This window comes from Kogia breviceps, chromosome 14, assembly GCF_026419965.1.
Source record: "Kogia breviceps isolate mKogBre1 chromosome 14, mKogBre1 haplotype 1, whole genome shotgun sequence".
NCBI classification, from domain to species: Eukaryota; Metazoa; Chordata; class Mammalia; order Artiodactyla; family Physeteridae; genus Kogia; species Kogia breviceps.
This window is the reverse complement of record NC_081323.1, coordinates 62,526,163-62,539,998: the sequence shown is the minus strand read 5'-3', so window position 1 is coordinate 62,539,998 and position 13,836 is coordinate 62,526,163. Positions and strand designations below refer to the sequence as shown.

Genomic DNA, 13,836 nt, shown 5'->3' with positions numbered 1-13,836 from the left:
AAATGGTCCTTTGAAATTTGTGATATTTCATCTGTAGGTAAGATTTTTTTCCTTCTCAGATGCTCAGTTTGACTAACAAAAGACACATCCTACTACTGAATTTTAGTGTAATCATGCTTAGAAAAAGTTTGTTGGTGTCATTCACTTCAGAATTTGAAGCAAATCATTCTCCTCTTGGGCCAGACTCCAAAATATTCAGTCCTAGCTGGACACTGTGGACAGGTGTCTTTCTTTGTCCTTGTCGTGGTAAATGATGACCTTCTTTGAACACTCAAAACAATTTTTTTAATACTTTCTGTTTCAGAGAGGAATTGTTCCATTTCTATAATTTTATCTTTTAAATCTTGGCAATTTTTCAGTTGCTATTTATAGTTACTTGAAACCTTCTTTGGCTTGCAGGTGTTGTTTGTTGCAGTTAACTGTTGGTGGAATCAGGGGAAATGCAGAAAACAGAAACATTTCTTTTATTTTCCTGTAATATATCTGTATCATCGGAGGTAAGAACTTTCAAGTAGCGTTTCTAATTCCATTTAAGTTTGTCAGTTTCAAAGTGAATTTTGTTATATTCACTGTAGAAAATTGAGAAAATAAACATAAGCAAAAATAAGTAAATAAAAGGATCTGTGATTTTATTAGCCATTCATAATCATTGTGTTTTGATTTATATCCTCCTGTGAGTATACATATCCACCCCTCCTTTTTAAATTAAAAAATGGGATCATGTAGTAATACTATCTCTTCAACTGCTTTTTCTTTATTTTGTGAACACTTTTTCATGTCATTACATATTCAATAGCATTGTTTTTATTACACCAGTTACTCCAGTGTGTGGCTGAACATTTCAAATGTTTGAAAAGTATATTATGGTATAAAAATAAACAGAAGTCCTTATCCCATTACCTGGCAGCATAGCATAGTCAAGAGGGTATCTAACATCTTTTCAAATTGCGAAGAAAAAGACTACAAGTCCGCAATCCTATAATCTATCATTCTGAAATCCAGAGAGCTTTTAAAACCTGAGAGACTTCTATGAACTTTGTCCCCAAATGCATTCATCTGGCCTGAAGTACCAAGAGGCCACCTATAGTCTTTATACCACATCAGGTGCCACTGTACTCATTTTGCTGCAAAAATACTGGTGTTTGATTTTGGAGAACTGCCCAGACCTTGCTGTGGGTGTTAAGTTATGCCTAAAATCTAACTTGAAGGATTTTGGAGACAGGAGATGGGATTCTGGACTCTGTGTATTGTAATTGGCTTGAAGTTTGTTACTGTTCGTAATTGGCTTGAAGTTTGTTACTGTAAAATGGTTTAAGAAGAGCTCACCAGTAAGAGCTTTACTTTTTTAGGCTTTATAGCCTCCCTCTAAAATTCCTGGGCCTTAATCAATGGGGATTTATTACAAATATCAACAGACCATCATTTGTGGATTATCTGTCATCTTTCAGCTCACTCCCATGTCTCTAACATAAACTTTGTGTGGAATAGAGTGTTGTTTCTCAGGAGCTATTAAATAGTATTTGGGCAAAAACACGCTTTCCTACCCTATCTCCACCCTCAAATTTTCCTCTGGGTATAAGAACAGTTTCTCAGAGTGACTTTCTGATAGTTACTTTTTTTTTTTTCCTTAAAGGTAAGTATAAGGTGTTATACTTGAAGGATCTCAAAGTCAGTGCTGTGTAATGGGCGATAAGCTTCCCCTGGAGAGATCCCTGCGTTTCTTTTTTTTGAAATAGGAAATAGGGCACAGATGGATAGCAGGGAGTGTAGGTCGTGCAACTGTATGTAACCACGCCAGCCGCCCAGAGATAGACTTAACTTGATGTGACATTAAAATCACAAGAGTTCCCTTGAATTGAGTACAAATGTCATTTTGGGATACGTGGGTGTATAACATTGTCTTACACTGTTTGTTTTCTTAGTTTTATAGAAAGATTGGAAGGACACAGAAGGAACTTTAGAAATACTTAGTCCAGCCCTCTCATTTTATACATGAGGAATTTGAGGCTGGTACTTGCCTTGAAGTGCTTGCCCCTCATCTTTGCCTGTTAAACTTTTACTTGTTTAAGTCAGTTCAGACCCATTAATACCTGTTTCAACATCTGCCATTCCCGATGTTCCAAAAATAGAAGAAAGTGCTAAGGCACAGAGATACCCAAAAGGTAGCCTTTTCATATTCTATTTAAGAATCTTCAAGTTCTCTATTTTATACATACACATATGAATGAATGTGTTCCTTCAGCTAAACTCACTTGTGAGCATTTGGTAGTCTTGAGGTTCTTTTGGCTAATGGTGGTTGCAAATATGGCCCTCGAGTCTCATCACTGGACAGACCACTGCTGTTTGTGTGTGTTCTTGCTGCTACTGTTTGTGTAATGGCTTAACTAGAAGTAGCTGCTTACAGAAATTAACAGGCTTTTCTGTTTTGTGAAAGTAGATTCCATTTTTTGGCTTGTATTGATGCCAGTTACAAAGGCAGTTTATAAAAGGCTCTGAAGCAGGGAGTAGTTTTCTCAAAACACTCTGTGCAAACTTCAGCTGCCCTAGGTCAGCTTGTCCTAAAGGCAATGGCTATAGTGTGTTGGCAAAATGTGTCCTACATCCTGCATCCTGGGATCGTCGCATTACGAGTCACTGGGACCCTTCTAACATGGTACCAGGGAACCTCAGCAGAGCCTGTTTGCCTGAGTAATGAGGTTTACAGATGACTTGCCTCCATTTTGCTCAACAAAATAAGTTATCTGATGATTTTTTTAAATTTCTTCCTTTAAATTAAAAATTGGTGGTGGTTGATGGGGTTGGTGGTGGTAGTAATTTTAAAACTTGAATTAGTTAACAAATGAGTTGTAGTAAGTCTTGAATTGACAGAATTGTTCACCCAGTCTCTCAGCTTTGCATGTAGAATGCTATTTTTACTTTGTTCATGCTAATATTCCTCTGTCTGGTATCATATTCTTCAGTGCACACTGAAGAATTGTGTTTATGTCATCACGTTATATGTGTGTTAATTTCTGTAACCATATATTATAGTTATGTGATCACCATTTATACATTTCTTTACTGTGCTCTATTGTTGCTATTAACGGTAAGCTTAATGTCAATTTCTATTTAGAAAGAAGAATGGTTTTGGAATTGGTGAATTTCACCATACTCCCTCACCCCCACCACATACCATCCAATTATATTTGAGCAATGTCTCTTTTGTGCAAGATTGAAGCAAGCCATGTGAGGATTCTGATTAGCTTAGGATAACTGAATGTTGGAAGCATTGCTTAGCAATACTAAAGCAAATTCCTGTGCATTCCCAAGCACAACTGGGGGGGGGGGGGAATAAGGAAGATCGTTTGTATAGGTCCCTGATTTCATACCTTCATGTAATTTTTTGTTGTTGTAATAAAGTTTTAAATAGGTTTAAGTTTCATTTAGTGATCCTTTGTGTAAGTGCATCTAAGAATATTTAATAACTACTTTTTAGTAGGCCAAGGACCAACTGCTCAACTTGTTCCTTGGTTTGGAGTGACTTGGAAAGTCTGCCCCTACCTCCTCCCCCACCCCCAATTGAATTGTGTAGTTAAGATCCTGGAATCCTTTGGCATTTGGTCAGTTTCCTGGGTCGCCTGTCTGTTTTGTTTTGTTTTGTTTTGTTTTGTTTTTTAAAGAAATATTGTGAGAATTAATTTTTTTCAGAGACTAGAATGAATGTTCTTTGCTCTGAAATTCAGTTTGCAGAATTACGCTCATATAAAAAAATAACGGCCACTTGTACCCCCCCCTTACATAAAATGCTTGTTCTTAATTGGCCCTCCAGTTACCTCCTGAGACAAGAAAGGCTACCTACACATGAAACAGTTGGGATCCTAAAGCAAGACTTTTTCATTTTGTGATGTTAATGATTTCAGGTATATATTACAGGTTTAATGCATGGTGTATTATTTTTAATTTTTATTTTTTTGACACTAGTTTTGGACCAATCGAATACAAAGGCCCCATGAGTGCTGTTTACATTGAGAAGTTTGTCCGCCGGGTGATGAAACCACTTCTCTACATCCCATCTCAATCAGAATTACTAGATTTTCTCTCAAACTATGAGGTACCTATCTTTCCTGTCTTCTCCCATTCCCCCCAGGCTTCACTGGGTTGCACTGGATTGTTTATATTAGAAGAGTCTTTATATCTCCTGATTTGTAGCAATTAAAAGATCACATTAGAGATAAGCCCCAATTAAATGCTTTTTGAGATACTTGATTATAGGGATGGTTTGGCCAAGTGAGTTTTTAGAGAGTAAAATACTTGCAAAACCTTGTCTATTTTTTATTCAGGAATTTTTTTTTTTTTTTTTTTTTTTTTTTTTGTGGTATGCGGGCCTCTCACTGTTGTGGCCTCTCCCGTTGCGGGGCACAGGCTCCGGATGCGCAGGCTCAGCGGCCATGGCTCACGGGCCCAGCCGCTCCGCGGCATGTGGGATCTTCCCGGACCGGGGCACGAACCCGTATCCCCTGCATCGTCAGGCGGATTCTCAACCACTGCGCCACCAGGGAAGCCCTATTCAGGAATTTTTAACAAACTTTCAGTTTGTCTCACAATTAAGTTAGAGTATGTAAAAATTAACTTATAATTTATATGCAGCTACAGATTTCTAAAAATTTTATTTGTTGCTTACAGCATTTTACTCAGATCTCTGGTTTTTCTTGTCAGTTGTAGTTTAGCTTTAAAAAAGCAAAACAAAACTAGGAATATGTTCCTTTCTGTTTTATTAAGTGCATAACAATTTCAAGGTTCATTAACAGAAAGTTTCCTAACATGGCTTCTCTACTGCTTTCCCATTGCCAGTCAACCCCTGATGGATGAGTTTGGTAGGATCCTCAGTGTGTGTTCAGGACAGCTTATTGAGAGGCCCGTATAAAACTTAAAACAATCTCAGTAAATTATAAAAATAGTTCCACAAAAAAATTCATTGGATCAAGTGTAAAATCATACTGGGGCACAAGTAAAAATGATACTTAGCTACAACAAAATCAAGACCATAAGTAGCTGACAGAGATAAAAATCATATGAATCCACACCTCAGTAATTCAGAATTTAGCAATTGTCATTCGGTTGAAGTTTACCTTTTGTACTATGTATATTTTATGTAGATAGGATGTGAATTTCTTTCCCTAGAACATCATTTACAGCTTTTTTCAATTATGTTAGGAGCACTTTGTGTTAACTCTTAGCAGATTTTCTAAGCAGCAGTGTTACTATCTAGTTACTCTGCTTGTAGTTCTTATGTGCATTAGGGTGAATGCTTCCTGACTCTTATGTGGATAAAGGGTGGGTTTCCATGCCCCTCATGGTCTTGCTCCCATTTTGCCTGGGAGGCTGGTGGGCAAGAGCTATAGTAGGAGGCAGGGCGCCTGGGCCTAGTCCCTTTGGCAGCACTAACTGGGTCTGTGACTTGGGGCAGGTCACTCATCTGTCAGGTGTCAGGGCCTGGGAACAGGGTTTTCTTGAGATTCCCTTTAACTTTTAGGTGCAATGATTGCGTGATGTGGGTTTTCACACAGATTTGCACTAGATGACAAGCAGTCACTGGAGCTGAAGAATCAGGACTTGGACAGACTTGAATCCAAACTCATCTCTACCTTATTAGCTGTGTGGCCTCCGGCTAGTATTACACTTAACCTCTTTATGCCTCCATTTCCTCATCTGTAAAACAGGGATGAGATTTTAAAAAAAAAAAAAAAAGGAAATGCCTGCTAGGATGTAGTCCTAATAAATGAAAATTTATCAGTGAAAATGACATGGTGGAAAAATCCTGGCTATTTAGCACTACTGAGAGAGCTCAAAATGTGCACAACACCTGCCAGAATTCCCAACTTATATTGATATAAATACCTTTTGTTTGTTTTGTAATTAGATGATAAAAAATGACCTTTAAGGGCCAAGAGTTCTTCCTTCAGCTTAGTTTCTGTTGGGACTTTTATAGAACACCATGCCCAGATTGGTACCCTCTGTTTTTTTCTTTATATTTTCAGTCAATGTCTTCTAAAAAATAAAGAAATGGGAGAAGAGCTGTGGAACATCAAATAGCATACAGCATGTACTTACCCTACACCAAAAGAGTGTGGAAAAAATTGAGATTGTTTAGCCTTAAAAAAGCACAGAGAGGTGGCTTTATTATTATATTCAGCTCTATCAGAGATTTGTATCCAGAGAGTTCTGAGCCAGTTCTTAGCAGAGGTCATGTGATTAGACAGACTCAGCTAGCACTCTGGACGCCTGGGTTTTAGCCCTGACAGAAATCTGTGATTTCTGCATTTTATGCAGATTTCTCATCTCTGAAATAAGGGAGTTGGCTCAGATAATCCCTCCTGACTGTTGGGTTTGGTGAAGTCTAGAGGCTGGAAAGAGGCAGACAGAAGAAGGTTCATCATTTGTGGTTCGGAAAATATTTTTGACACAAAACCTTTGAGCATCTGTGTCAGAGATCTTTCTACTCCTTTTTTATTTATTGCCTCTATGATGTTTGTAGTGTCTTTGTAGTTGGATCTGCAGGGGAGACAAGTGCATGGTTATGACTGAGCAGCCAGGATGATTCCTGACCTTGAGCCTCTGCATTCTTTGTACCTGCTTTCCAGCAACACTTTCAGAGATTATGCTCCAAGTCTGACGTTGAGTCCACACGACATTACTCAAGGTTGTTTTTTGGCAGCCCACTTAATTAGAAGGTGTACAGCAATGATGAGTCTGCCTTTAAGATGAGACCCAAGAGAGTGCTGCCAAGCTGGGACGCTGTATAGCTTCTGTCAGCCTTTCAAGTGCCTCCTGAAAGCTGTAGATGGCTTTTATCATGTTAGAATCACCTTTGCTGGGCTTCTTTTCACGGAGATGAAATTGTTGGGTTGGCAAGAGTCAGTATTTGATTAATTGTGAGAGAACTCGGGAGTCAAGCCCAGCGTGGTTTCAAATGTGAAGCCATTTATCTTGTGAAACATACCAAATACTGCCTAGAAAGAAGTGATATCAATTTCATTTACTCTCTGTAAGATAACATAAAGACAAAATTCCAGATCCAGAAATGAAACCACTGTCATGGTTTTTGATAGTTGAATAAATAGGAAAGATAAAGGAATTTTGGGAGGCCCCACTCTGGAGCATCATATACTTTTAGACATTCCTCTAAGTTAAGGTTTCTCAACCTCAGCATTATTGACATTTGGAATCAGATAATTCTGTGTTGTCGGGGGCTGTTCTGTGCTTTGCAGGATGTTTAGCAGCATCCTTGGCCTCCACCTACTAGTTACCAGTAGAACCCCCCTCTTACTTGTGACAACCAAAAATATCCAGGCATTGTCAAATGTCCTTTGGGGGGCAAAATCACCTCAGTTGAGAGCCACTGCTCTCAATTATTGTTTCCCCAAATAAGGCCTTAAGGGTGCCCCACAGGTCTTAGTATAAACACGTTTTTTCATGTAGCACACAGAATGCCACAATCTAATTGTTGTAAGTTTATCTACTTATAACAGTATCAGTAGAAAGAAGATGAAAATTAAGCAGTGCCTTAACTAGAAAATTCTGGAGTGTTACCTGTGGGGAGCTAGAGCCAGGAATGAGTTATGTTGTCATCAATAGATGTCCCTGATATTCAACTTCCTACTCAAATTGTTTGTCTGTACCACAATCCCCCCACCTAAAAAGTATGCATCCTAAATGTGTTAAGGGTATTGATGATTTAAAGAAGTCTTAGTATGAAAGATACTTGTTTTGATCAAGAGCCTTGTCTCCTAATTTATATTTTTTATATAGATTTCAATATCAAATGTGTTTAAATTTAGGTATACCAAAATTGGGCCGAAATAATTATTTAATGTTTCTGTGGCACTTCTAAGGTTTGTTAGGATGACTTTGTTTTTTGCTTCTATCTCTAGATGTGTTTGTGACGTCTTATAGGAGTGCATTTGATAATTTCCCCCTCATTTAAAAAAAACACATTGATTACTCATAAGTTTGTCTCTAATCCAGATATTTGTGAACAGTTTGGATCATCATAAGATTGTGTAGTTAGGGTTTATTACTTGGGAAGTGATGATACCCTGAAATTAACAACTTCCTATATTGACATAAACTTTTATTATGTGTATACTGAACTCTATTCACATATGCTTCTATTGCTATTATAAAGAAGAATGCTCTGGGCTTCCCTGGTGGCGCAGTGGTTGAGAATCTGCCTGCCGATGCAGGGGACGCGGGTTCGTGCCCTGGTCCGGGAAGATCCCACATGCCATGGAGCAGCTGGGCCTGTGAGCCATGGCCGCTGAGCCTGCGCGTCCGGAGCCTATGCTCCGCAATGGGAGAGGCCACAACAGTGAGAGGTCCGCGTACCACAAAAAAAAAAAAAAAAAGAAGAAGAAGAATGCTCTAATTCTAGCTTGGTTTGAATTTTTATAAGTCCTACTGATGAATCCTTTTAAAAGCCTGTTTCAGATGATTTGATAATTACCTAGAAGAGTAGAAGTTTTTAACCAATGGAAAATATTTTATTTGACTTAGATATCTCAAACCTACCCAAATCAGATTGCGCATCATTCTCCATACTTTTATGTTTATAAAATATGACACTGAAACCAGATGCAATTTTTTTTTCTTTTTTTGGCTGCATCGGGTCTTAGTTATGGCACATGGGATCTTCCTTGTGGCATGCGGGATCTTTCATTGCGGTGCACGGGCTGTTTGTTGTGGTGCACGGGTTTCTCTCTAGTTGTGGTGTAGGGGCTCTAGAGTGAGCGGGCTCAGTAGTTCTGGTGCACAGGCTCTCTAGTTGTGGCACACAGGCTTAGTTGCCCCACAGCAGGTAGGATCTTAGTTCCCCAGATGTAATTTCTAGGAAAACAATTTTGCCTTTAATTTACTGAACATTGTAGAAAGACATTAAAAGAGTGACTGTTACAAATACTTGACTGTAGATTCCAAAATACTTTAGACATTATTAGCAAACAAAAAATGAGTAGACTATGCATTGGTAAGTGTCCTTCAGTTTTCAAGTGCTTTTACTTCTAATCTTCCCAACAGCCATGTGAGATAGATGGAAATTATAGATCCTTTCAACAGATTAAGAAGATAAGGTACAGACTGGGTGTGATGTACCCTAAGTGGAGGCTGGACTGAAGCCTAGGTCTTCTGGCTCCCAAAATTCTTCCTTGTACACAAAGGAATGGTTAAGGTCTGTGACTTGAAACTTCACTATGTATCTAGAAGTTAAAACTTTGAATATTTAATTATTTAATGTCAGTTTTGAATATTCCTTTTTCATGAAAGAAAAATTTTGAAAGTCAGCTTCTTAATTTGACTGTAACTTATTTCCTTCATCTTTAGGAATGGTTCTAAGAATAATTAGTGATAAAGGATGGGCCGTGGCTATTGACTTACTTTTAAAGCAGTAGAGTTTTACTATTTCCTGTTATTAATTGGGTCATTAGCATTTATTCTGCAGAACTGGGAGTGGTCTATGTTAATCACAGTATTGAGGCTGGGTAGAGTCCAGAATTTTCTTCCCAGATTTGCATTAAAAAAGTGGACTTTCTGGTGGACACTGCAGAGGGAGATCAGGAACTTTAAGTCATCTTGTTGCAAACCATGTTAAGAAATTCTGCTTTCTTCATTTACTCCAGTTGTAAAATTCCTCTTCCTTGAAAGTTCTTCCTGCATATTTAAGATACAGACAGGACAATTTATTACTTGTGGACAACATAGGCAAACATAACCCAGTGTCATTTTTATTTTGGATAGAAATTAAGTTGATTGGAAAGGGAATAGGACCAAATACTGTAATGTCACTTTCACAGTCGCAGTTTTAGGGCTCATTTGTCAGTATTTTTTAGACATATTTGTCTTAAGTATCGGTAGCTTCTATATCAATAATGCTTTCTTTTTCATATTTTAAAGAATGTGACAGAATTATCTGATTTGTACCTTATAGTCTACCCACCAAATGCCTTAGAACTCTTATACCTGTAGCCAAAATATTTTTGAAATCTTTTCATGAATTTCTATAATTTATTTAAGAACAGTGATTTAGCACACATCCATTCATTTGTTCTTAGCAGTTTTGGTAAACCAAGTTGTTTTAAGTGAGAAAGAAGAAGGCTTGGGAATTGTTTGAAGGGAGAAGCAGGGCATTGGGTAAATTGCCAGGTGACAGAAACCTGAGCACTTTGGAGAAGAACCTAGTAGACTGCCTAGTACCTGCTGTTATCCTGTTGTTTGTTAGTAAAAGGGTTGTTTGTACCCTGAATGTTGCATACATAACTTGATACTGTTTCTGTTAACTCATAGTTCTATACAACTGTGAATTAAGTAGCTTTAAACTTTCTAAGTGTGAGTTAACATTAATGCAGAAATATTTCAATTGCCATTGAGGAAAAAAACACACCGAGGTAACTATTCTCTTGGCCACTAGAGGGCATGTACCGAGGTAACTATTCTCTTGGCCACTAGAGGGCATGTACACCATCTGCTGAAATTTATGCCATACTGCAAATGGTGCTCACTTAGGAAAATAAATATTTTATGCCGATGAGGATGTGCTGGCCTCCTATAAATAGCCTGTTTCCAGCCTCCTCGTTTTAGGAGGTACTGAATATACTGTACATCATTAAATGGAGTTGAAACACACAAACTGGGTCAAGTTGTAATCTGGTACTCATGTTTTGTTCTTCACTAAATTGTAAACTCGGTGAGGAGGAGCTTTGTCTTATTTATCTTTTTACCCCCATTCAGTCTTTAATAAATGTTTATTTTGTGCCTGCTTTGTGCCAGGCACTGTCTGAGCTGCAAATGTAGTGATGAACAAGTGAGAGCTTGTGTTTTATGGAGTTAAAATATGGAGACAGGGGACTTTCCTGGCAGTCCAGCAGTTAAGACTCCACACTTCTAATGCAGGGGGTGCAGGCTTGATCCCGGTTGGGGAACTAAGATCCCACATGCTGCGCAGTGTGCCAAAAAAAATGTGGAGATAGACAACAAACATGAAAATAAATAAACAAGATGTAGGGGGATGAGTAGTATCCCCCCAAAATTTGTGTCCACCCAGAAGCTCAGAATGTGGCCTTATTTGGAAATAGGGTCTATACAGATGTCATTAGTTAAGGATCTCAAGATGAAATCATCCTGGATTTAGAATGGGTCCTAAATCCACAGGGAAGAAGGCCCTGTGAACATGAAGGCAGGGACCAGAGTGATGCAGCCTTAAGCCAAGGAATGCCTAGAGCCACCAAAAGCTCGGAAAGAGGCAAGGAAGAATTCTTCCCTAGAGCCTCCAGAGAGAGCACAGTCCTTCTGCCACCTTGATTTGGGGCTGCTAGCCTCCAGAACTGTGAGAATAAATTTCTGTTGTTTTAAGCCACCAAGTTTGTGATAATTTGTTATGGCAACCCTAGGAAACAACATACAAGGTAATATTAGGTAATAAGTGCTACAAAGAGAAATAAAGACGGGTGATAAGATAGATATGAGGGCAGGGAGGGTGGGCATAACTATTTTAGAAGACAGAGAAAACCTCTCTGAGGAAATGACATTTGAACAGATACTTAGAGTGAAGCCTGTGTGCTATGATCCATCCCTGAGGAAATTTGGGGAAAGCGCTCCAGGAAGCAGGAGCAGTAAGTGCAAAGGTCCTGAGGGAGGAACAGGATGGAGGGGCCGGAGCAGAGAGGAGAGCGGTAGGAGATGAGGGCACAGAGGTGTCTTGTGACTGTGGTGCGTCCTGATTACACCTTTGATTAGTTGGGCAAATGAAGGAAAGAGGAATGCTGGCAGTTAGGTACCTGTGGCTGTTCTATTCATTTGGCAGCCGTCCAGGCATTTGGGAGGGACTGATGGAAACACTGCAGCTGGAACCTGGGGTTGGACCATCTTTACATGTTGGTGAGCATCCGAGTGAGGAGAGACAGCCTGCGTGCCAGCAGGCTTCCACTGCAGCCTCAGCCCAGGGTCCGGCTGGCTCACGTGCTTGGCCCGCTCATCTGAAAGAGAGCCTTAAAAGTAAGAGGGCTTCCCTGGTGGCTCAGTGGTTGAGAATCCGCCTGGCAATGCAGGGGACACGGGTTCGTGCCCCGGTCCGGGAGGATTCCACATGCTGCGGAGCGGCTGGGCCCGTGAGACATGGCCGCTGAGGCTGTGTGTACGGAGCCTGTGCTTCACAACGGGAGAGGCCATAGCAGTGAGAGGCCCGCGTACCGCAAAAAAAAAAAAAAAAAAAAAAAAAGTAAGAGACAGGGACCAAGGTGTCTGCTTTGAACCAGCCCCTGGGTTTATTTGCAACCCAGCAAACAAGGGGTGTAGACGTATGTGAATATGCATGTGTTTTGTTCCCCAAACTTCCCTTTTTCCAGATTAAAGAAAGAACTGTGGAGGAAACTCTGAAATGTGTAATCATTTCTCAAATACAGCTTCAGCTGGAGAGACACTGAAACTTTGGGGAAATGACTGCAAAATTTATTTTACCTAAAGCGTAACCAGAGCCAGTTTAATAACTTTTAAATGATAATTTGCAATAGAAATAAACATAACTATCACTTCACTTTATTTCCTCTTTTTATTATTTTGAAATGGTAATTTTAACATTTAAACATGCCTTTTTTTTTTTTTTTTTTTTTTTTTTGTGGTATGTGGGCCTCTCACTGTTGTGGCCTCTCCCGTTGCAGAGCACAGGCTCTGGACGCGCAAGCCTAGCGGCCATGGCTCACGGGCTTAGTTGCTCCGCGGCATGTGGGATCTTCCCGGACCAGGGCACGAACCCGTGTCTCCTGCATCGGCAGGCGGATTCTCACCCACTGCGCCACCAGGGAAGCCCTAAACATGCCACTTTTCAAAGTTTAATGCAGACTCACAGTATTGTGAATATTTGAAAAATAGTACCTAAAATATACTTTGCCTGTTTCTTGTGTTTTATTTTATATATATATATATATTTTTTTAAATTTATTTATTTTTGGCTGCATTGGGTCTTCGTTGTTGCACGCGGGCTTGGGCTTTCTCTAGTTGCGGAGAGTAAGGGCTATACTCTTCGTTGTGGTGCCCAGGCTTCTCATTGGTGGTTTATCTTGTTGCAGAGCACGGGCCCTAGGCGAGCAGGCTTCAGTAGCTGCGGCTCGCGGGCTGTAGAACACAGGCTCAGTAGTTGTGGCACATGGGCTTAGTTGCTCCACGGCATGCGGGATCTTCCCAAGCCAGGGTTCGAACCCGTGTTTCCTGCATTGGCAGGCGGATTCTTAACCACTGCACCACCCAGGAATCCCATCTTGTTTTTCAAAGAGCTAGTATTTTATAATTTATACAACCTTTAATCCTCTCATATAGTTGTGTAATCTTATGATCTTCATTTCTTTGGCAATGAAAAGTAAAAGTAATTTTACTTATGGGGTTGTTGTATTGTTTGTGGAATTTCTTTGGTCAAACTACTTGGAAATTTTAGTACCAGGTCTTCTGAGGATACAGGCTCTTTCATCGAAGCTATGTAGCCCCTTGGAAAACTGTAGCAGTGGTGCCATCAACAAGAATAAACCCTTACACTGTAGAAAGGTCTGTAAAGGACCCCTGCAAATGGTCTAACCTTTATTCATTTTTAAAGGTTTAATCTGGGTTTCTCATGAAGACTCAGAATTCACATAGTTTTTACTTCCATTAATGTGTATTTACATAAACACATATGTAGTTGCATATATACATGTAGAGAGATACATGTTTATGGGCCATATGTCTCCTCCTGTGAAGCCACCTGAGATAACATGATGGGAGAAGAGGTTGAAACTCACCTCATTTAATTATTAGCCATGAAACATTTCTTAATATTTAGAA

General features: G+C 39.6%; 1 protein-coding gene across 3 annotated transcripts in view; it reads left to right on the top strand.

Moving 5' to 3' along the window:
* TXNDC11 (thioredoxin domain containing 11) overlaps positions 1 to 13,836 on the top strand; it is a 63,349-nt gene that overhangs the window by 8,308 nt on the left and 41,205 nt on the right. For 2 of the 3 annotated variants that reach the window (XM_059036289.2, XM_059036292.2), the window contains 2 exons: positions 400 to 497; positions 3,961 to 4,090. The exons of the other annotated variant lie outside the window; for it this stretch is intronic. In XM_059036289.2, the coding sequence (XP_058892272.1) occupies positions 400 to 497; positions 3,961 to 4,090 (228 nt within the window). The remainder of the gene's footprint in view (positions 1 to 399; positions 498 to 3,960; positions 4,091 to 13,836) is intronic. 3 annotated transcript variants of the gene reach the window in all.